Source organism: Pseudozyma flocculosa (assembly GCF_000417875.1).
Source record: "Pseudozyma flocculosa PF-1 unplaced genomic scaffold scaffold00024, whole genome shotgun sequence".
NCBI classification, from domain to species: Eukaryota; Fungi; Basidiomycota; class Ustilaginomycetes; order Ustilaginales; family Ustilaginaceae; genus Pseudozyma; species Pseudozyma flocculosa.
This window is the reverse complement of record NW_006920892.1, coordinates 452,820-471,330: the sequence shown is the minus strand read 5'-3', so window position 1 is coordinate 471,330 and position 18,511 is coordinate 452,820. Positions and strand designations below refer to the sequence as shown.

The following is an 18,511-nucleotide window of genomic DNA, read 5'->3' as shown; positions in this document are numbered from 1 at the left end:
AGGTCGATGCGCTCGTCCCATGCAGCCTTGTTGGCGGCAGGCGAGGCGGGCTGGGTGTCGCAGGCGACGAGGCGCTCGTAGCGCTCCGGGTGGCGCAGGGCAAACGAGAGGGCGGTGGCGCCGCCCTGCGAGACGCCGATGACGGCGTAGGCCTTGGGCACCGAGAGCGAGTCGAGCAGGTAGGCGACGTCGTCCGAGAGCTGGGCCACGGTGCAGGGCTCTGCGGGGACCGACGAGCTGCCGTGACCGCGCTGGTCATAGGTGAGGATGTTGAATCGCTGCGCCAGCGTGGGCAGGACGGCGTCCCACATGGTGAGGTTGGTCATGAGCGAGTTGATGAGGACGATCCAGGGCGCCGACATGGAGTGGAAGTGGACACGGGTCGAGAGGAGCTGTCCGTCGGGCAGCTGGACCAGGCCGCGGCCCGCCGTCGACGACGACGACGAGGCGGAGCTGCTGCCGCTGGCGGTCGCGGGAGTGGGGTAGGACAGCTTGGGTGCGGCGGACGCGGCGGCGGCATCGGCTCCGGGCACGGGAACGGGCAGGTTGGCCCTGTCGTCGACGTCGAGGGCTACGAGGAAGCGCGAGACCATGTTGTAGACGGCGCAGGTGAGAGTGGCCTCTGTGACTTTGCGGTTGACGAGGTCGTCGCCCTCGAAGCCGTCGACGGTTTGTGTGGCGCCGCCCTGCTTGACTTCGTCTGCGAAGAGGGCGCGGACCTTGTCAAAGGTGGCGTCGGGCACTTTTACGTTGCAGGTCATCGAGTCTGTGAGCTCGAGGGCGGCCTTTTGGAGGGGCGAGAGGACGGTGGATGCCGAGAGCGGGGTGCGGAGGTCGCCGACGGCGTGGAGCTGCTGGTCGGTGACGCCGGCGTTGCGTGCGACGGGCTCGTGCTGGATCCACTCAAAGTTTGCGCGGTTGTGTGCTGCGACGCGAAGGATCTGCGGTGGGGAGGGGGGCCAGGTTGGGAGAAAGGCTAGGGGATGAGCGTAGGGCAAGCGAGGCGAGCGGGAAGGCGGGGCAGACTGACGATGAGTTCGCGGAGGTCGTCCTGGATCGAGTTTTTTGTCCTTGTCGCGCCGAGGAGGACGTTCCAGCCGTTTGCGATTGCGGGAGCGTTGAGGAGCATGCCGTCGAGCGGGGTGAGGCCACGGGCGGGGCCGCGTCGCTCTCGGATGGCATCCGCGATGGGGTCGACGCCCGGCGCGGGGTAGCGGTAGGGGATGCGCGGCATGGCGGGTGGGTGGGAAAGGGCGATGTTGGTGGTGGCAGTGGTGGGGTTGCGATGGCGGTTGGTGGTGATGGTGGTGAGTGTTGGTGGTGGGGATGAGGACAACGAGGGCGGGCGTGTGGGGTGCACAGACCGGCTGCCAAACTGCGCCCGCTGGAAATCGAGGAGGAGGCGACCGAAAAGCTCAAGGCGCCGAGTGGAGGAGGGTGCGGACCCCCTCGGGCGGATCAACGTGCAACCGGCTGGGCGTCACTCGCTGCCTGCCTAGCTGCCTCCCTTTGGCCCGGCGCATGCGCCTTTGGCCCCTGCGCCCCGCCCTCGCTGCCGTCAACTCCGGATGGCCCTCGCTTGGCCGGGCCTTTTTGCCGCCTTTGGTGCCAGCGCCCTGGCCTGGCTGGCCTACGGTAGCTCGTCGTCGATGGTGCCTCGTCGCTCGCTCGCAACGACGAGCGGGCAGGCGGCGTGTGCATGGTACAGTCTTGCCTCAACAGCACTTGTATAGCCCCCCCACACCGGTCAACCTCTTGCGCTGCTGGGTTGGCTACACCGGCCGGGAGGGCCCGACGCGCGGCAACGACGGAAGGGCAGGCGTAGCCAGGGCGAGCTAGACGGCCTGGCAAGCGCGGGAAGAACCTTGATCCGCAGGCAGGCTAGGGCCAACCGCCCCGACCCGCGCCCCCGTCGCTCGACAAGTTTTGCAAAAGCGAGACAGCACGGCGACAGACGAGCCAGAAGGCGTCCCGGCCTGCCTTTGGGCGCTCAGTCCGGTGACGAACGTCGGCTCTCCCCGCACCACAGGAAGGCGGGCGCCCTGCCGCCACGGACCGCCTTCCGACCAAAGCAAGCCCCGACCAAGCGGGGACCATAGTTCTGCCGCTCCTTTGCGGCGGGCAGCGGCGGCGACGCCCTAAGCTTCTTCTGGCCCGCCCAGGTTGGCCGGCCGGCCGTGTCAGGCCTATCATCGTGTCCGCATTGCCAGACAGCGCGGGCCTGCCGTCGGTCGGTCGGTATAAGACCGAGCCCCCTTTCCCTCGCTCGCCCACCGGGCCTTTTCCTCGCCTCCCTTCGTCTTCGCCTCCATCCACGCTCCCCCTCGCTCTCCGGCCCCCCTTCCGCGTCTATCTATCCGCATCCGCTTCCGCCCATCCTAGAGCTACCCACACGGCCGGCGACCACGCCAACGGCAACGACCACGGCCACAACGACCACGACCACGGCCACGACCGCTACGGCAACGACCACCCCTCACCCTCCCACGACGCCGCCATGAAGTTCGTCGCCTCGCTCTCTGCGGCCGCCGCCGCCCTGGGCGCGCTCGCCATGCTGCCCACCACGTCGGCCCACGGGCCCGAGACGCGCGAGGAAGTCGTCAAGTTCCTCGACCAGCAGGCCACCGCCTACCACTGCGCACCTGCCGTCGCCGCCTACACGGCCGCCCGCAAGCGCTCCTGGGCCCAAAAGGTCCTCGGCGGCGCACCCATCGCAGACCAGAACCGCTTCATCGACGGCTACTTCGAGGCAAAGGGCCTCGACGGCGAGGTCGTCAAAAAGGGCATCAAGGAGCTCGAAGAGGAGGGCAAGCGCATCATGGCGTGCGACCCCGTCGTCGAGTCCAAGATCCGCAACTCGACCTGCGTCCTGGCGCCCCAGTCGACCGAGGGCCCCTACTACCACACCGAGGCCCACCCCATCCGCAGCAACATGGCCGAGTGGCAGCTCGGCCTCCACTTTGAGATGGACGTCGGCGTCATCGACGTCGAGACCTGCGAGCCCGTGCCCAACATCCTCGTCGACCTCTGGCACGCCAACGCCACGGGCCACTACGCCGGCCACCCGGAGCCCGCGCCGCACCTGCGCGACGAGAAGCCCGCCGCCTCGGGCCTGCGCCGCGGCCTCCTGTCGGCCTACCCGCGCACCAACCACGTCGACACCTTCCTCCGCGGCGCCCTCCCCACCGACCAGAATGGCGTCGCCCACTTTGTCTCGACCTTCCCCGGTTACTACACCGGCCGCGCCACCCACGTCCACATCAAGGTGCACAACGAGTGGAGCGTGCTGCCCAACGGCAGCTTCACCTCGGGCAACCTCGTCCACACGGGCCAGTTCTTTTTCGACGACGACCTCAACGAGTCGATCGACAAGCTGTGGCCCTACAACACCAACCCCATCATCGCCCTCGGACGCACCCGCACCCGCAACTGGGAGGACTCGCTGCAGATCTACCAGGACGCCCACGACAACGGCTACATGCCCACCTTTGACGTCGAAAAGATTGGCGGCGTACTCCAGGACGGCCTCGTCGGCTACATTACCGTCGGCGTCAACACCAGCGCCAGCTACAAGCCCGTGTGGAACCCCAACAGCGGTCGCGCCGGCGGCGTCGTCGAGCAGAAGCCCATCGACAAGGCCACCCACGAGGAGCTCTAGACAGAGGCAGCCTGGCGAGCTCGGGGTGGGCAACGACACCGGAAGAGGACGAGACGCGGGCACGCACGACGGTCTCACGCAGTAGATGCGACGCCCAGATCCGTCTCGACGATGGAGGCGATGGGAACCTCAAGAACGACAGCGCGGAGGATACGGATCCCCAGCCCCTCTGTCACCGCACTGCTCCCTCGCCTCGCCCCACCTCGGCCCGACTCGCCTCATCGCCCCCAACCCTCAGACGATCCCAGCTCCCCAAGACCCGCTCGCAGCCCCGCCTCATCCTGTATGTTTATCTATCTATCCAATCGTCATCGCATCGCATCCATTCGCAGTCCTCTCTTTCCCTCGGTCTCTCCCTGTCTCTGTCTCTCTGTCTCTCTCTGTCTCTCTCTGTCTCTGTCTCTCTGTCTGTCTCTGACTCTCTCTGTCTCTGTCTCTCTGTCTGTCTCTGTGTCTTGTTTTTTCAGGGAGAGGGTACACCTGTGTGCAGGACGACCGCTATCCGCACAGCCCTGATCCGATGGCGCGGGAGTCGAAGAAAGCCGAGGGACAGACGACGACGACGACGACGACGATGAAGACGACGATGAAGACGACGACGATGAAGACGACGATGAAGACGAAGATGCGAGTGCGAGTGCGAGCGCGAGCTAGGGTGGGAGAGTGGTGGCGACGCCCGAGATGACGAAGAGCGAAAAGAAACAAGGTGGACTGATGACGACACGCGCTCGTTTGTTGGGCAGGGCGCAGACGAGGATCCGAACACGACGACGACGACGACGACGATGATGACGGTGACGACGGCGGGGGGAAGGAGGACTAGCTGTCGAGAAGAGCGTGCTCGGAGGGACCAAACGAGCGAGCGGTCGAGCAAGGGGGGGCAAGGAGCGAGCGCGAAAGAGGCGTCTCGACGCTATCCGCAAGTCGTGGAGATCCAATTGGACTCGTGACGACGATTTGAGAGTGGCGACCGGCGGGCGACGAGAGGGATGCCGCCTGCTGAGCTCGCCGGCGCGGCGAACGCGGCATCGAGCCGTGCAGGACCCCGCTCAGGCGTCGTGCTTGACAGAAGCGTCGTGAAGGGACTGGCGGTGCACCGTCCTTTCGGCGAGGTCGAGAATCTTGCTGAAGCAGCGTCGGTAGTCGTCCATCTTCTCGAGCAGGTTCCGCAGCAGCGTTGCCGTGGTGCGGTCCTCTCGGTCCAGCCTGTCGATGCGTACTTGCATTGGCGCGACGGACTCAATTTCGCACCCGTTCAGGACGGTCGAGAAGGCTTCGTAGAGCACCTCGCCCAGTCCCGGTTCGCGGCGGTGCAGGTCCATGAACACGTCCCTGCCACGAGATGTGAGCATCACCTCGAGGCTGCCGTTGTCGGAATTGGTGCGGATCGTGCAGACCGTGCGGTCATCGGGCTCGGTGGACGTGTCCGACGACGACGCCGGCTGCGGGACTAGGGCGCTCGACATCCCTGCGAGCTTGGACTGCGAGTACCTTAAGAGGGCGCTGGATAGACAAGGGTGCGGGGACAGCGACGGGTCTCGAGTCAGCTCGCTTTCCGTCGCGGCGCGCACCGCCATGCTGGGACGGACTGGCAAGCCTACACTGACTCACGGTTGGGGCACGCGAGCGTCACGGCGGCGTGGCGTGGCCAGATGAAGTCGGCGAGAACCTGCACAGATCGACGGCAAGGCTGAAGGGGCAGAGCGAGAGGACGAGCCGTGCTGCGAGCGGGTCAGGCATGGGCGAGGGACACGAGGGTGGTCAACGAGCCAGCGCAGCGCGGGTCGGCACTCATGACCTACTCGCGGTCACCGCTGCCAGGTTCTGGACGTCGATGGAGGGCTTTGATGCGATGGCGAGGGGGAAAAGGGTGGATTGCAGCTGGAGGATGGGGTGGGGAGCGAGTGACGGCGAGGAGGGAAGGCAAGGGGAGCGAGGGCCAGACCTCTGCCCCCTTTGACGGCATTTGCGGGCGGGCCGTGGCAAAGAGGCCGGGAGGGAGGAGCTCGTCACGCCACGCCTCGGTGGAGCAGGGTAGGGCACGGCGAGGCTGGGCGAGGCCAGGCCAGGCAGGCCAAAGCGCCAGCCTCGACTCCACAGACGCAAGCGCGCTCCACAGCTGGCCAGTCTCTCTCGCCGGGGCCTGGCTGCCTGGCTGCGTGCGTGCGTGAGTGCGTGTCCGTTCGGAGGTCCAACGTCGAGCTGACTGGGCTGTCCTCGCCCGGTGACTTTGTCCCCCGCCTTGCCTGTCTATGCATGCATCCGATCTTGCTCGTCGTGCCGGTCTGCTCGCACGCACCCGCCAGCTGTCAGCTCGTACAATCGGCCCAGCCTGGCGCTGCTCGACCCCTGGCCTCCGGCGTGACCAAAGGCGGACACGCCGGCCAGGCGGCGAAGAGCGCCACCTTGCGTTAGCCTAGCCATCCCTTCCGTATCTGCTCCGAGCGGGCCAGGATCATGAGCCAGCTCGGTCCGGTCTGTGGGGTAGGTTGGCATCCATTGCATCGTCCCTGCCGGCTTCCTCACTGAAGTGGCAGCGCAGCGCAACGCGTACGCGCGCACGCACGCCACGCTACGCCGCCCCGCCTCGTTGCAGCTGCAGCTGCAGATACGAGACATGACGACGCGCTAGAGTCTGGCCCAGAGTGCAGCCCAGCCTCGGATCGATCCTGAGCGGCGTGCATCAAGGGCAGACCGGCCGGTTTCGACCTCGACCCTGCCTCGACACCACCTCGACACCATCGTCTGCGCAACTTTTCGGGGTTCGGCACGATGGCGGGTAGCGCGCTGTGCTCGACCTGGGCGGTCCTGATCAGCTCGCCTTAGCTTGCCTAGCCTGGCCCCACTCGCTTTCACGTCGCTGATCTACAAGTGGGTTCAGAGCGGTCTGGCGCTCGAACCCGACCGAGCGTGATGGCGGCTGCATTCGACAAGGCTGGACAGGCTCGCAAGGCTCCATCGCGGACCAGGCGACGACGAGCGAGCATACGCATGTGTGGGAGCCGGCTTGCGCCCGCGACCCTCTGCTTGCCTCGGATGCATGCTCGTCTTGCCTCGTCCAAGGCGCCGCGCATAGAGGCCGGTTGCGACCAGGCGGCCCGAGTCCTGCTGGCATGCCATCGTGCTTCCCAGACTGGCGTAGACGGAGGTCTATACGAGCGGGAGGGCTGCATTTGGCCCCCGTTGGCTTGACTCCGCCAGCATACCGAGCACCAGATCGAGGCTATGGGCGGCTTCAGCTTGGCAGGATCGTGCGGCACGGTGACGGGTTGTTGGATCTGCCTGCTTGACGATGGACCACAGAGGGACGTACAGCCAAGCAAGAAGGCGAGGGGTCGGAGGCCAAGATGAGCACGCACGCACGCACGCCCGCACGCACGTCGAGGAGATGTCCACGAGCGCCTCGATCCGAAACGAAGCCGTACGCGAGGGCGCCATTCGGCCCGTCAGCGCCCCCGATACGATATGATGCAAGCTAGCAAGGCGAGCTGGCACCGCCTGCATGGAAGCGATTGCCAGGCGGCGGGCCAGGCAGGCCAGGCAGATTTGGTTAGGTCGGGCGCACGTACATGCAGCTGCAGGTTGGTGCTCGTCCCTGCCCTCCGTGCCCGTGCGTGCGAAAGCAAGCAGGCCCGGACTGGCTCGCGTAGGGCATCAGCGTGAGGAACGAGCAGGAGCCCGCGCAGGCAGCTTCCCCGACCGAAGGGGCTAGGATGCGAACAGAACGACGAGACGATCCCGAGCGGGCAGACGAGACGAGGAAGAAGTTGCCGAGCGAGGTCCTCTGCAGGCGCGCGGGTTGGACGTACGCCCAGCTCCTTGTCAAGCGGAACCGTACGCATGCCCATGCCGGCGTCAGGTCGGCGGGAGGCCAGTCGGTCCGACGATTGAGCTGGCTTCGTCTGCCCGGCCCGCCCGCGTCAGAGGTGGCCTCGACATCGAGCTCGAGCTCGAGCACCTTGCCTTGCTTGAACAGGACAGGCCATGCCTCGCATCGCCTCGCCTGGAGTGGGCAGGGCGTCCTTTCCTCGACGGCGTGCCTCGACCTCTGCAGATACAAATACGGGGCAGTGTGGGCCTGCTGTCCCTTTTCGCCCTCTTTCCACTCTCCAGCATTTCCTCAGGCCGCCGTATCAATCGCCCACAAGCTTGCTTCTACCTCGTCGTTCGTCGGCATCCCAAGCATCTCCGCAGCCCTGCTAAAAGTGAGCAGCGCTCCTGGCAGCATCACCGACCACCTGCCCTCTTGCCTGACGACCCGCCTCCTCTTGTCGGTACCCTCTCAGCCTCCCCCGCTCAGTTTGCACCCGGCGTACGTTGCGCGCTCGTACTCACTACTCTGGCCCCGCTCGCCGACTCTTCAGGTAGGCACCTGCGCTCTGGTCGGCTCACGTCGCTTTCGCGCCCTCGCAGCAGTTGGCTGACACTGTTCTGACGCCCACTCTCTGCAGGCAAACCCGGCGCGACGCATGGCTATAGAAGCAGACGCAGCGAGCACCACCAAGATGTCGAACTCCGAATCGCCGTCGTCGACAGAGATGCCGGTGTCGGACAACCGCGCGCTGTGCGTCGTGCACGCGACGGAAGACTACCGCCGGCTCGAGGTGGTCCTGAGCCCGCTGGGCGAGGCCGTCTTGCAGGCCATGACGCATCGCAAGCCCGGACTGTCTGAGCTGTTCATCGAGGGCATCACCGAGGCCTTTGGCGCCGGCGACATCCGCCTCGGCGTCATGGGAGGGGACACGGTGAGCGAGCTCAGGGGACAGGTGGCGGCGCTGTCCAAGCAGCTCGAGGAGCTCAAGCTCAGCATCTCGGACGCAGAGACCCAGGAGCAGAGCTTCGACCACGACAACTCGTACGACGAATCCAACAGGCTCGACCAGGGCCAGTCCTTTCGCGACACTTCTGGCGACGCCTGAACGCACCTCGACGTCCGCGGCCGCGGTCGCGGTCGAGATGGACGGCTCCGCTTTCCCCCTGCCGCTGTCATCTCCCACCTCGTTTGGCCGCCCGTCGGCCTCGTTCTGCACCGCACCCTCGCACTCGTTTGTCATCGACACGTCGTCGCCTTGAGCCTCGTCTCCACGCTCGCAGGTCTCTGCCGCTGTCGTGCAATCGAGGTGGTCTTGCCTTTTGCCCGGTGCGCTGAGCAGTGGCGTCCGTATAGATACGGCACATCAGGGCACGGAGCAGGTCACCCAGGCTAACGGACAGTAGTGATAAGCAGGCGGGATCATGGATCGAGCGTCGACGATCCTTGTCGACGAGGCGGGCGGCGCTCAAGCAAAGGTCACAACTGCGGTGGCCGCGGCCATGTCTTGGATAAGAGCAGACACCAAGGGCCAGGTGGAAGCGTAACGATGGTAGCGGCTGGCAGGGATGGCATCTGCGGCGGTGCCAGGGTCGGGGGTGGTGGTCGAGGTCGAGGAAGGTAGAGACTCCCTGGCTCTGTTGGCGCGGCGCTCTGGCTACTATGCCGGCCGAGAGAGGGCGAGGGGCCAAGGCAGGGTCGAGGGTCGAGGCTCGGGGCTCGGCGAAACGTGCAGATTTGGCGGCAGCGGGCAGCGGCGGCCGAGCGACTAAGGCTCGTAAGACTGCCCGCCTGCCAGCCTGCCTGCCAACCCGCCCGGCCGCCTCCTCACCACCATCCCAACGCCGACACCACCCGCCCCCGCCCGAGGCGGGCTCCATTGTTCGTTTCTGCGCCTCTGCCACGTAACGTACCTACTCGCGTCCTGCCGGAGGTCCGCCGTCGTCCTTTCCTGCTCGACGGCATCCCAAGCCAGGGGACCGGTGCCCCTTTGGTCTCTCTCTTTCACTCCACACCACCACGCCACACCACACCACTACCGCCTGCTCCTCTCGACTCGACCACATCGTGCCCAACGGATCTCCGCCTCAACGCCACTCGCCGACAGGAAAGCGGACAGCATCGACTGCGCCCATCGTTCCGCCACCTACGACGAGGCTGATCGCCCCTCTCCTGGGACCAGGACCGGATACCTGCCAGACCGCCGGCCCGCGCTCGCTCCTGCACCTCCTCGTCGACCCTCGCCTCGCCACATAGACCTCGTCCTCACCACCGACCGCCGGCGGCGCTAGTCGGCAGCGTGCCGGGGCACACGACCGCCTTTGCTCTGTCTGCACAGGATCTCGCTTGGTCGTCTCGACGGCTTCCCTCCTTCTAGCACTCGTCCCGCTCTACCCCTGGCTCCTCCGGAACACGTGCCACCACCCGCGCTCGACGATGACGTTCCGCCTGGCCTGCGCCTGGCTTGCCTGCCTCGCCTGCCTCTTGGCGCTCCAGGCTCGGGCGCTCGAGCAGGACGTCGACACCGACGGCAGCGCCGTCAACCCGGCCATTTCGAGCACCGGCAGCTCCGGCTACGGCTGGACCGCCCTTCCCACCGTCGCGGGCGCGCGCATCGACAACAAGACCGTCGTCGTCGGCGAGAACGCCACGCTGCTCCACTACATCGACGCCGACTACGACCCGCAGAAGATCAAGCGCGTCGTCATCCAGGTGCACGGCGACAGCCGCGACGCCTGGAACCAGTGGCTCTACGCCGACCTCGCCGCCAAGAGGGCCGCCCAGGGCGGCACCGTCAAGCGCGAAGAGGTCCTCGTCGTCGCCCCCGAGTTTTTCGAAAAGATCGACCTGGGCGCCTACCCCTTCATCGCCCAACCCCGCCTCAAGGAAGAGGCGCCGCCGCCGGCGCCGGCCAGCGGCAGCGTTACCGATCTCCTGCCCACCGCCGCCGCCACATCGCCCGCGCGCAACGCCAACGCCGCCGCCAAGGCGACCCGGTCGGCATCCAACATCAGCCTCGCACCGCGCTCCGCGGCCCCTCCCGCCGAGCCCCTCCTCTCTGCGGCAGCATCGCCGCCTGCGGGCCACTCGCACGCGTCTTCGCCGGGACCGGGCCCGGCACCATCGCCCGCCAACCGCACCGAGGTGCTGCTGCCCCCGGACCCGCGCGCCATCATCGTCAGCGACACGACCGAGTACTTTAGCGCCTCGCAGGCCATGATCTTTGACGGCACCAGCTGGGGCGACGGCTCACCCGCCCTCAACCCGCTCGGCAACGGCGCCATCGGCGCGTTCGAGGCGCTCGACGAGCTGCTCGCCTACTTTCTCGACGAGTCGCGCTTCCCGGCCCTCAACCGCGTCGTGCTGGCCGGCTTCAGCCTTGGCGGCCAGCTGGTCCAGCGCTACGCCGCCTTCCGCCCGGACACGTCCGACGACGCGCGCACCACGTTCTGGGTCAGCAGCCCCAACTCGTTTGTCTACTTTAACGACACCCGCCCGCTCAAGCCCAAAAAGGCGTGCAGGAACACGTACAACGACTACAAGTACGGCCTCGAGGGCGAGCTGCCGCCCTTCGTCACGAGCCGCACCGCGTCGCCCGACGCCATCGTCGAGCGCTTCATGGGCCGCGACCTCGTCTACCTCTGCGGCGTGCGCGACAAGATGCCCGGCTCCGACGACTGCCCCTCGAACACCCAGGGCTCCCACCACGTCTCCAAGATGGTCTACTGGACCGAGCGCGTCGTGCCGTACCTCGCCGGCGCGCCGGGCAACGGCACCCTCCCCGCCAAGAGCAGCGTCTACTGGATCGCAAAGACGGGACACGAGGACTGGAAGATCATCACGTCCGACCCGGGCGTCTACTCTCTCTTCCTCCAGCGCTACAACGACGACGGCACCGACGCCGCCGCTCCGCCCAGCAACGGCGTCACCGCCACAGACTCGCCCACCGACGCCGACAACGGCGCCCTTGCGGGAATCGCCGCGCCCAGCCGCGCCGCACTGCTCGTCCTGGCGCTCGTCGCCAGCGCGCTCGTCGTCGCATGACCGCCGGCTCCGGCTCTGGCCCTTGCCCGTGCCCCTCGTTCCTCTCTCGATAGACTCGTCACGCTTTCTGCTCCACTGCTCGCATGCCTCGCCAGGCGCCCCATCCGCCGTCACTAGCCGTAGCCCTCTTTTCGGACATTCCGTGCGGGATCACTCACGTTCTTCTTCGGAACCTCGCCCTCGCCCTCGGCCCATCTCTCTGCCTCTCTTTCTGTTCTAGCTGACACCGTCCACTCCTCCTGTTTACGGATTTCCTCGGCCTTTGGCCCCCGTCTTCGCCACGTCGCAGCGCAAGGCTCGACGAGCGCTTTGGATTGTACATAGCTCGTTTCCCTCCTTTCCGACATTGTAGCAGTAGCAGCATTAGAGTGTGTGCTTTCACCTCACCCACAGCGAGAGTGTGCCACCGGTGCCCCACTCGAGAGCGGCAGCACGGAGGAAGTGGTAGGCCGAAACGGCGGCCCCCCGTTTGGTGGTGTCGAATCACAGCCGATGTGGCGAGGATCGCTTTGCTCTGACCATCAGACGAGGCGGACTGTCACAAGTTGATCGATGGATGAGTTGACAAGACCGGCCATTGAGATTGGGACCACGAGAGCTGCAGCCGCGCCAAAGTTGCCAGCAATCCGGTCCCTTCAACATCAAGCTTCAACAGGGTGATGCAGCAGCCTGACTGCAGCAGTGCATCAGCGCGGCATCATCACCTTGCCCTTTTTCAAGCTCATTCATGTACAGCTCTGAGGAAGATCAACTGACTGATCATCGACTGCTTGGAGTGCAAGTAGCTGCTCAAGCAGCAGTTGTTGCAGCAGAAAGAAGGAACACCATGCAGGTTTGAAACAGAGACCTCGGAACAGCTGCCTTGATGCAGGCTGTGCCAACATCATGCTTGTGGCAGGCATGTGGACAGAGCACACTTCAAGACTGCAGCACTGCAACTGCTGCCTTGTCACAAGGGTCAAGCTCCTTCAGTTCAGCATGCTAGAGGAAGGACAGGTGGCTGAGGCCTTTGAAAGAGCAAGGGACATCTGCGATGGAGCCGCCTCTCAAGACTGGCAAGCAAGAAACGACCGATGAGTCATGCTCCATTACCTGACTGTAAGCAGATGGGCTCGCTTCAGGTTCGCTGACGTCTCTCCTTGACAACATCCTCCCGCAGCTGTATCAAGGATCTTCGTGAGTTCTATGCCACGATTCTGCACTGGCAGCAAGTCCATCAGAAGGGCTCGCTGCCCCACCCAACGCAGTGCGATGCCTGGGAAGGTGACTGCCAAGCCAAATGGCACTCCTGCATATGATGCAGCAAGCACAATGTCTGCTGCAATGACTTTGCTGAGTCAAAGGAGTTGAACTAATGGTGTTGATGGGCCCAGCCAAGCTCTGCTTGGCCAAATAAGCATGCCAGCATGACTTTGGCTGCCACATGCACTCGAGCCTGCTCAAATCAATGCCCTCTATGAGACAAGCAATACAAAGCCCTGATTCTGCTCCACCACCACATACATACAGGCCAATCCATTTGACAGCTAACTAAGCAAATCTAGCGTACATCAATTGCAATCTTGTAGCCCAGGTGCACAGAGAGAGAGAGAGAGAGAGAGAGAGAGGGTGAGAAGAGCGAAGGGATGAAAGAGGGTTGTCCAAGGCAGCTCTTCAACGAGGCGCGCAATCCGACCCGTGCCACCCTCGAGATGCTGTCGAGGATCGTCGCGGTGTTCGAGGAGCTGGAGCGAGCCGGGCAGGTCGACCGCCCATCTCTCGTCTTCGCTCGAATTCGGCATTCCCTAGCCTCTGATGGAGCGGACGGGACGATGTAGAACAGGTGGGTATCATACGCTATGTTCTCATCCTCAGTGTCAATTTCATTCGAGTGCAATTAAGCGCGACTCGAAGCTGCATCCACGCTCGTCATCGGATCCACGCAACGCATGGTGGTCGGCCTCTTGGTGTACCTCGCGACCCATGTCAGATGTGTTTTGGGCTTGGGATTCGGCGTCTTGGGCCCATACCGCCCGCTGAGCGCCTCGCTGGGCCATTGCGACCACTTGAGTGTCGGCGGCGTGCTCTCGGATCTGCGGTGTGTCGGCAGCCGGAAGTAGTGCCGGCCCGAGCCGGGGCAGCCGATGCGCCAGTGTCGCGCACGCAGGTTATCGTAGCGGTCGTGATAGCCCTGGTTGCGCATGGGCGAGGATGAGGTTGCCGACACTCTGAGAACATCAATGTCTGGGTGAGGGTACCGGCCGTAGCAGTACATGCGGCCATGACAAAAGTTGTCGCGCTCCGGTGGCGTGGTCCGATTCTCGATGCCGCTCCCAGCCTGCATGGACCTTTTCGTCCAGCGACTCTCTACGAGGCGCTCGCTGCAGGTGGTTCATAGAACTGGCTGTGCTTGCTTCTACGCATTGGATAAGTAGCCTGGAGAGCGGCCCGAGGGGGTACGAGGCGGAATGAGGCAGTACGAGAGCTTCCTGTCGCGGCGGCAATTTACAGGCGCGTCGACGAAATCATCGTGGCAGATAGACATCGACCGAGCTGTTGGCTTTTCGAAAGCCCCGATGCGTCATCCGAACACGAGCAGTTCGAGCCGATGCACAGGCAATGTCGTGCGTCCATGTCACGAACAAGCTTTCATTGACGGAATGCGCGATATCAGGTAAAGGGACACGCGAGCGAGAACAGCATCGGACGCGTTTAGCTGTTGATCTGCGGCGTGAGAAGCAGGCAAAGTCGAAATGATGGAAGGCAAAGCGTAAGCGGATGATCTCGACAAGCTGCGAAAGTGGAATGGACCGGCGGAAAGGACTCACCTCCTTCTGGGCCTTGCCCTTCTCCTCCTGCGCCTTGCCGGCGGCCTGCTTCGAGTCCTGTAGCGCGTCGAGGTGTCCAATGTGAAGGTGAGCCGGGAGAGATTCGAGGTCAGTTTTCGGGGCTTATCGAGCGAGAATGCGTGCAAAACATGTGAAAATGCTCACGTTTCCAGTTACGGCACCGACGATGTTGTCTTTCTTGCCAGAAATCTGGTCTCCGAGACCCTCTGCGTACCCTTTTGCCTCTGCCGCCTTGATCTCTGACTCGCCCTTGGCATGCTGTTCCTTGCCTGTGGCCTGCCAGTCCGTGGAACCCGTCAGATTGCCAATCGTCTCCTTGACGGTGCCCGCAACGCTGTTGTAGTTGCTGTGGACATAGGGGAGGTCGAGGGTATGGATGGTCCGGGTCAGCGAAATCGCGTCGAAGTGCAACGCGGCCGCGCCAAGCGTAACAAAAGCACATACCCGTTAGCCTTGGAGGGTTCAGCCATTGTGTCTAAGTGTTCGTTGGTTGGTTTGTAAAGAGTAGTGTGTGTGTGTGTGCAGTGTGGATGAGGGATATCGTCGGGACGAGGTCGAGGAGGAGGGGGGTATATATATCTTTTTTGGGGCGCGCCCGCTGGGAGCGCGGCTGATACGGAGCCGGGTCGCCGAGCAACTCGGCATGTAGCCCCTGAGCGTGGGACTTGAGCTGGCACAACGTCGTCGTCATCGCATACCACATCGGACGGGGGTGCCATTGCCTGTTTGAGCTGGCCGAGCGTGACCTCGCACTGCGTGAAAGCGGAGCGGCGGCGGCGAAGGGGCGCACAAGCCAGCGTTCCCCGCTCGCATCTGCCATTCCCATTCCAGCGCACGGCCGGCGTGGAACAGAGTCAGGTCCAGACCCTGTTCGTCGTCGTCTTTGTCGTGGTCGTTGCTCGCCCGCGGTCGCGGGCACCCGTCGACCCTCGACGGACGGGGGGACTGTAGGTTCGCGACCTCGGCGCGGCTGTCTGTCGAAAATGGCCGAGGCGAGTGATGTCATTTTCCCGCGACTGACGTCGGCTAAACCGCGGGCATGAACCAGATCCCGGACACAGGAACAGGCCCAGCCGATGTACGGCGTCGGGCGGCTATGGCACGTACGCGGCCGGCCGGCCGAAGCAAGGTACCAGGCTAGGCTAGGGACCAGCAGGGACCAGGACCCTGCCCCAGCCAACCCCTGGGCCTGCCTGCAGTCCATCGAGGGTCGCCCCGGCCAGGTCACGTTGGCCTCGACCGGCCAGGCCGGTGGATGCCGGCTTCGCCCGCAAATAGAATTCCACGTCCCATCGAGGCGCAGATGACGTATCGGTGGCTTAGATTGTCGATCCGCCAAGCGCAGGCAGGCGAGCGAGCGAGCGAGGCGATGCAAAGGCCAAGCAAGGCAAGGCCGGGGATGATTCCTATGGCGTCAGGGGTACATACGTCCTCTGAGTGCGAAAAGCGGTACCACATCCATCTGTTGCCCCGTTGTGGCGGTCACACTGTTTGCCACCGAGGCCACGACCCTTCCCCGCTACTGTATCGGGCGTCGTCGAACCCCGACGGAGCAGCATGTCCCGTGCACATCCAGGCCTGTCTTCGCTGCTGTTGGCGCGCACGGTGCAGCATCGCTGCGCTGCACACCATCGGTCGGGCGGTCGCTGCCCTCGGTGATCCCCAGGGCCTGCCTGCAAGCAAGCGTCGATGGTCCCCGTCGAGCGTCGGAATTGTCCGGCGCCACAGGCCCACAGCCCGTTCCTTGCCGGCCTCCCGCCTCGCCTCGTCCATCCACGTCGCTCGAGGCTGAATCATCGTGGCGCTGCCGCACGTGGTGATCCGCGCTACCGGTAATCGCTCGCACGCACACGTTGCACAGCCATGGTGGTCATCTCACATCGAACACGGTAGAAGGCCGACCAGGCGGTCGTGGATCGTCCCAAGGTCCGTTGCATGTCGAGCACGGCCTGACCTGGCAGCGCAGCTCAATCTCGGTCTCGCGGCGCCACGTAGACGCCATCGGCAAAGAAGGCAGCGAGGTACCGCGCCTCGCTCTCCATCTGCGCTCGGGTCCGCGGCTTGCGCACCTCGTCGGCGTCTACACCGCGGCCATCCTCCGTCTTGACCCCATCGCCGTCGCCGTCGCCATCGCCTCGGCCCCGGTCGAACCCCCACGCCTCGAGATGCTCGTACACCCGGTCGTTTTCCACGAAATCGCCCGTGCGCCTCGGGAGGACGTGAACGTGGAGGTGCGCGACAGTCTGGCCGGCGGCCTGGCCATCCTGCACGCTGATCGTCACGGCCTCGGCGCCAAAGACGTCTTCGAGCGCGGTGGCCACTTGCTGCACAGCCGTAAACAGGAGGCCGACGAGGTGCGGCGGTACCTCCTTCAGACGGTGGTAGGGTACCGTGGGGATCACGAGGACGTGGCCCGGTACGATGGGTTTCAGGTTGACCAGACCGACAATCTGACCGCACGACGATCGGTAAAAGACTTGCGAGGTCACGTCGAAGCTCGAAAAGCGCACCGTGTCGTTGCTGGTGTTGGTGTTGGTGTCGGTGTTGCTATGGGTGCCGGTGTTGCTGTGGGTGCCGGTGTGATGGGACGACATCGTGGTCATGCAGCGCGACTGGGGGCGAGGATGGATCGAGCCGTCGACGAAAGCGGCAGAGGCAAGATGGGATCCGAACCGGCCGGCGTGTTGCTGCGCGCGGGCGAGGTTCGGCGTCGAGCTGCTTGCAACGTAGATCGACGACGACGACGACGACGACAACGACGATGCCAAGGAAAGAGTACGACGCAGTCTCAGTGCCGATCTCGGGATCATGAGTGAGGGTAGGGCTCTGGCTCTGCGCGGTACTGAAGCTCGTCCAGCGATGCGGGCGAGGGGGAGACGGGATGGGAAACCAACCACCAGGACCCAAAGAGGTCCGCGCCACCGAGCGTCGAAACGGTCCCCGCAATCCGGTCGGTCGGCCCTCGAATCCTCCTTAAAATTGCCGATTTTATTCGGCTGCGACGCGCCCAGCTCCGCGCCCTCTGAGCCCACCCTCTCGCCACGCCTGGCTGAAGATTGCTGCCCAGCTGAGGGAGCAGCAACTGCAGCACCATCTCACGAGCTCAACACATACTCCTTTTTCGACCTGCTTTCGGGAGGGTGCCGCCCTCGATTCGTGACCCCCCGCGCCGGTTTCGAGACCATCCCTGACCCATTCGGGACTCCTGCCAATCACCTTTTGGGAGGCACACCCTGCAATTCGAGGTCTTTTGGAACCAGTGTTCGTGAGACCCCTGCAGTTCGTGATGAAGCAGGCCATTCGGGAACTGACTGAAGATACGGTGAAGTCCTCTGCTGACAGCTCCTAGAGCGAATAGCTCCCGAATAGCTCACGAAGTGCTAAAAGGTCACGAATTGCCAACTTGCCACATCACGGATTCACCTGAAGGGATCCCGAAAAGAAAGTGCCACATTCTACGAATCCCCCTGGTCTCCCGAAAACTGTCTCGAACCCCCCGCGGGCGTCACGAATCGAGGCCGGCACCCTCCCGAAAGCAGGTCGAAAAAGGAGTATCTGCCCTGTCTGCCGTGCATATTCACACCACGTGCACCTTCGTTCCAAGCTGTGCCGATAGCGCGAGGGACAGCGACGCGCCCCACACAGATGATCCAGTCAACGGGTTGTCAAACGACTGACTGCATTTCTTACTAGGCAAGACGAGAGACGATAGCAGAGAGGTACGGGTTGACGGCAGAGCACGGGACAGGGCAGTAGCAAGCGGGGGCGGAGCCAGGTATACGGAGCGAGGGGGCAACGGAGCGGTGTTCGTACACGGCGGGCGACTCGGGCTACGCCTTGTTGGGGCTGACGACGGCCTTGAGCTTGGAGCCCATGCTAAACGTCTTCTTCTTGATCGAGCCGCCCGTCTTGCTCATCTTGGACCCGGCGCCGGCGCCGGCGTCGTCGTGCACGGCCGTGGCCGACGTGTCGGTCGAGTCGACGTCCTGGGTCGTGATGGACGCGGCGCCGCCGTTGGCCTTCTTTTCCGCGTCGCGCTTGTCGTCCTTGGCCAGGGCGGCCTCGATGGCCTTGGCGGCGTGGGCGTCGTGCTGCTGCACCTTGTCCGTGTCGGCATCGACGGCGCGCCTGGCGGCGTCCTTGGGCGCCTCGGTCACCTCGTGGAACTCC

General features: G+C 64.4%; 8 protein-coding genes across 8 annotated transcripts in view; 3 read left to right on the top strand and 5 right to left on the bottom strand.

The window, feature by feature from the left end:
• The window catches only part of PFL1_06247 (uncharacterized protein), a gene marked incomplete at both ends in the record, with an annotated part of 1,800 nt that extends 566 nt beyond the window's left edge, over positions 1 to 1,234 (bottom strand). The window contains 2 exons of the mRNA XM_007883785.1: positions 69 to 941; positions 1,031 to 1,234. Coding sequence (XP_007881976.1) covers positions 69 to 941; positions 1,031 to 1,234 — 1,077 coding nt within the window. The remainder of the gene's footprint in view (positions 1 to 68; positions 942 to 1,030) is intronic.
• A 1,263-nt stretch (positions 1,235 to 2,497) lies between these two features.
• PFL1_06246 (uncharacterized protein) lies at positions 2,498 to 3,658 on the top strand (the record flags this gene model as incomplete). Its single annotated transcript, XM_007883784.1, has 1 exon — positions 2,498 to 3,658. The coding sequence occupies one exon, from the start codon at positions 2,498 to 2,500 to the stop codon at positions 3,656 to 3,658; it is 1,161 nt and encodes a 386-aa protein (XP_007881975.1).
• A 1,049-nt stretch (positions 3,659 to 4,707) lies between these two features.
• On the bottom strand, positions 4,708 to 5,398 carry PFL1_06245 (uncharacterized protein; the record flags this gene model as incomplete). Its single annotated transcript, XM_007883783.1, has 2 exons — positions 4,708 to 5,161; positions 5,328 to 5,398. 2 exons carry the CDS (start codon positions 5,396 to 5,398, stop codon positions 4,708 to 4,710), a joined length of 525 nt encoding a protein of 174 aa, XP_007881974.1.
• Positions 5,399 to 8,163: 2,765 nt separating this feature from the next.
• On the top strand, positions 8,164 to 8,577 carry PFL1_06244 (uncharacterized protein; the record flags this gene model as incomplete). Its single annotated transcript, XM_007883782.1, has 1 exon — positions 8,164 to 8,577. The coding sequence occupies one exon, from the start codon at positions 8,164 to 8,166 to the stop codon at positions 8,575 to 8,577; it is 414 nt and encodes a 137-aa protein (XP_007881973.1).
• A 1,328-nt stretch (positions 8,578 to 9,905) lies between these two features.
• PFL1_06243 (uncharacterized protein) lies at positions 9,906 to 11,513 on the top strand (the record flags this gene model as incomplete). Its single annotated transcript, XM_007883781.1, has 1 exon — positions 9,906 to 11,513. One exon carries the CDS (start codon positions 9,906 to 9,908, stop codon positions 11,511 to 11,513), a length of 1,608 nt encoding a protein of 535 aa, XP_007881972.1.
• A 2,691-nt stretch (positions 11,514 to 14,204) lies between these two features.
• Positions 14,205 to 14,811, bottom strand: PFL1_06242 (uncharacterized protein; the record flags this gene model as incomplete). The annotated part of the gene is made up of 4 exons (XM_007883780.1): positions 14,205 to 14,216; positions 14,321 to 14,377; positions 14,486 to 14,687; positions 14,786 to 14,811. 4 exons carry the CDS (start codon positions 14,809 to 14,811, stop codon positions 14,205 to 14,207), a joined length of 297 nt encoding a protein of 98 aa, XP_007881971.1.
• A 1,497-nt stretch (positions 14,812 to 16,308) lies between these two features.
• PFL1_06241 (uncharacterized protein) lies at positions 16,309 to 16,935 on the bottom strand (the record flags this gene model as incomplete). The annotated part of the gene is made up of 1 exon (XM_007883779.1): positions 16,309 to 16,935. One exon carries the CDS (start codon positions 16,933 to 16,935, stop codon positions 16,309 to 16,311), a length of 627 nt encoding a protein of 208 aa, XP_007881970.1.
• Positions 16,936 to 18,171: 1,236 nt separating this feature from the next.
• Positions 18,172 to 18,511, bottom strand: part of PFL1_06240 (uncharacterized protein) — a gene marked incomplete at both ends in the record, with an annotated part of 2,051 nt that continues 1,711 nt past the window's right edge. The window contains one exon of the mRNA XM_007883778.1: positions 18,172 to 18,507. Within this exon, the coding sequence (XP_007881969.1) occupies positions 18,172 to 18,507 (336 nt within the window). The remainder of the gene's footprint in view (positions 18,508 to 18,511) is intronic.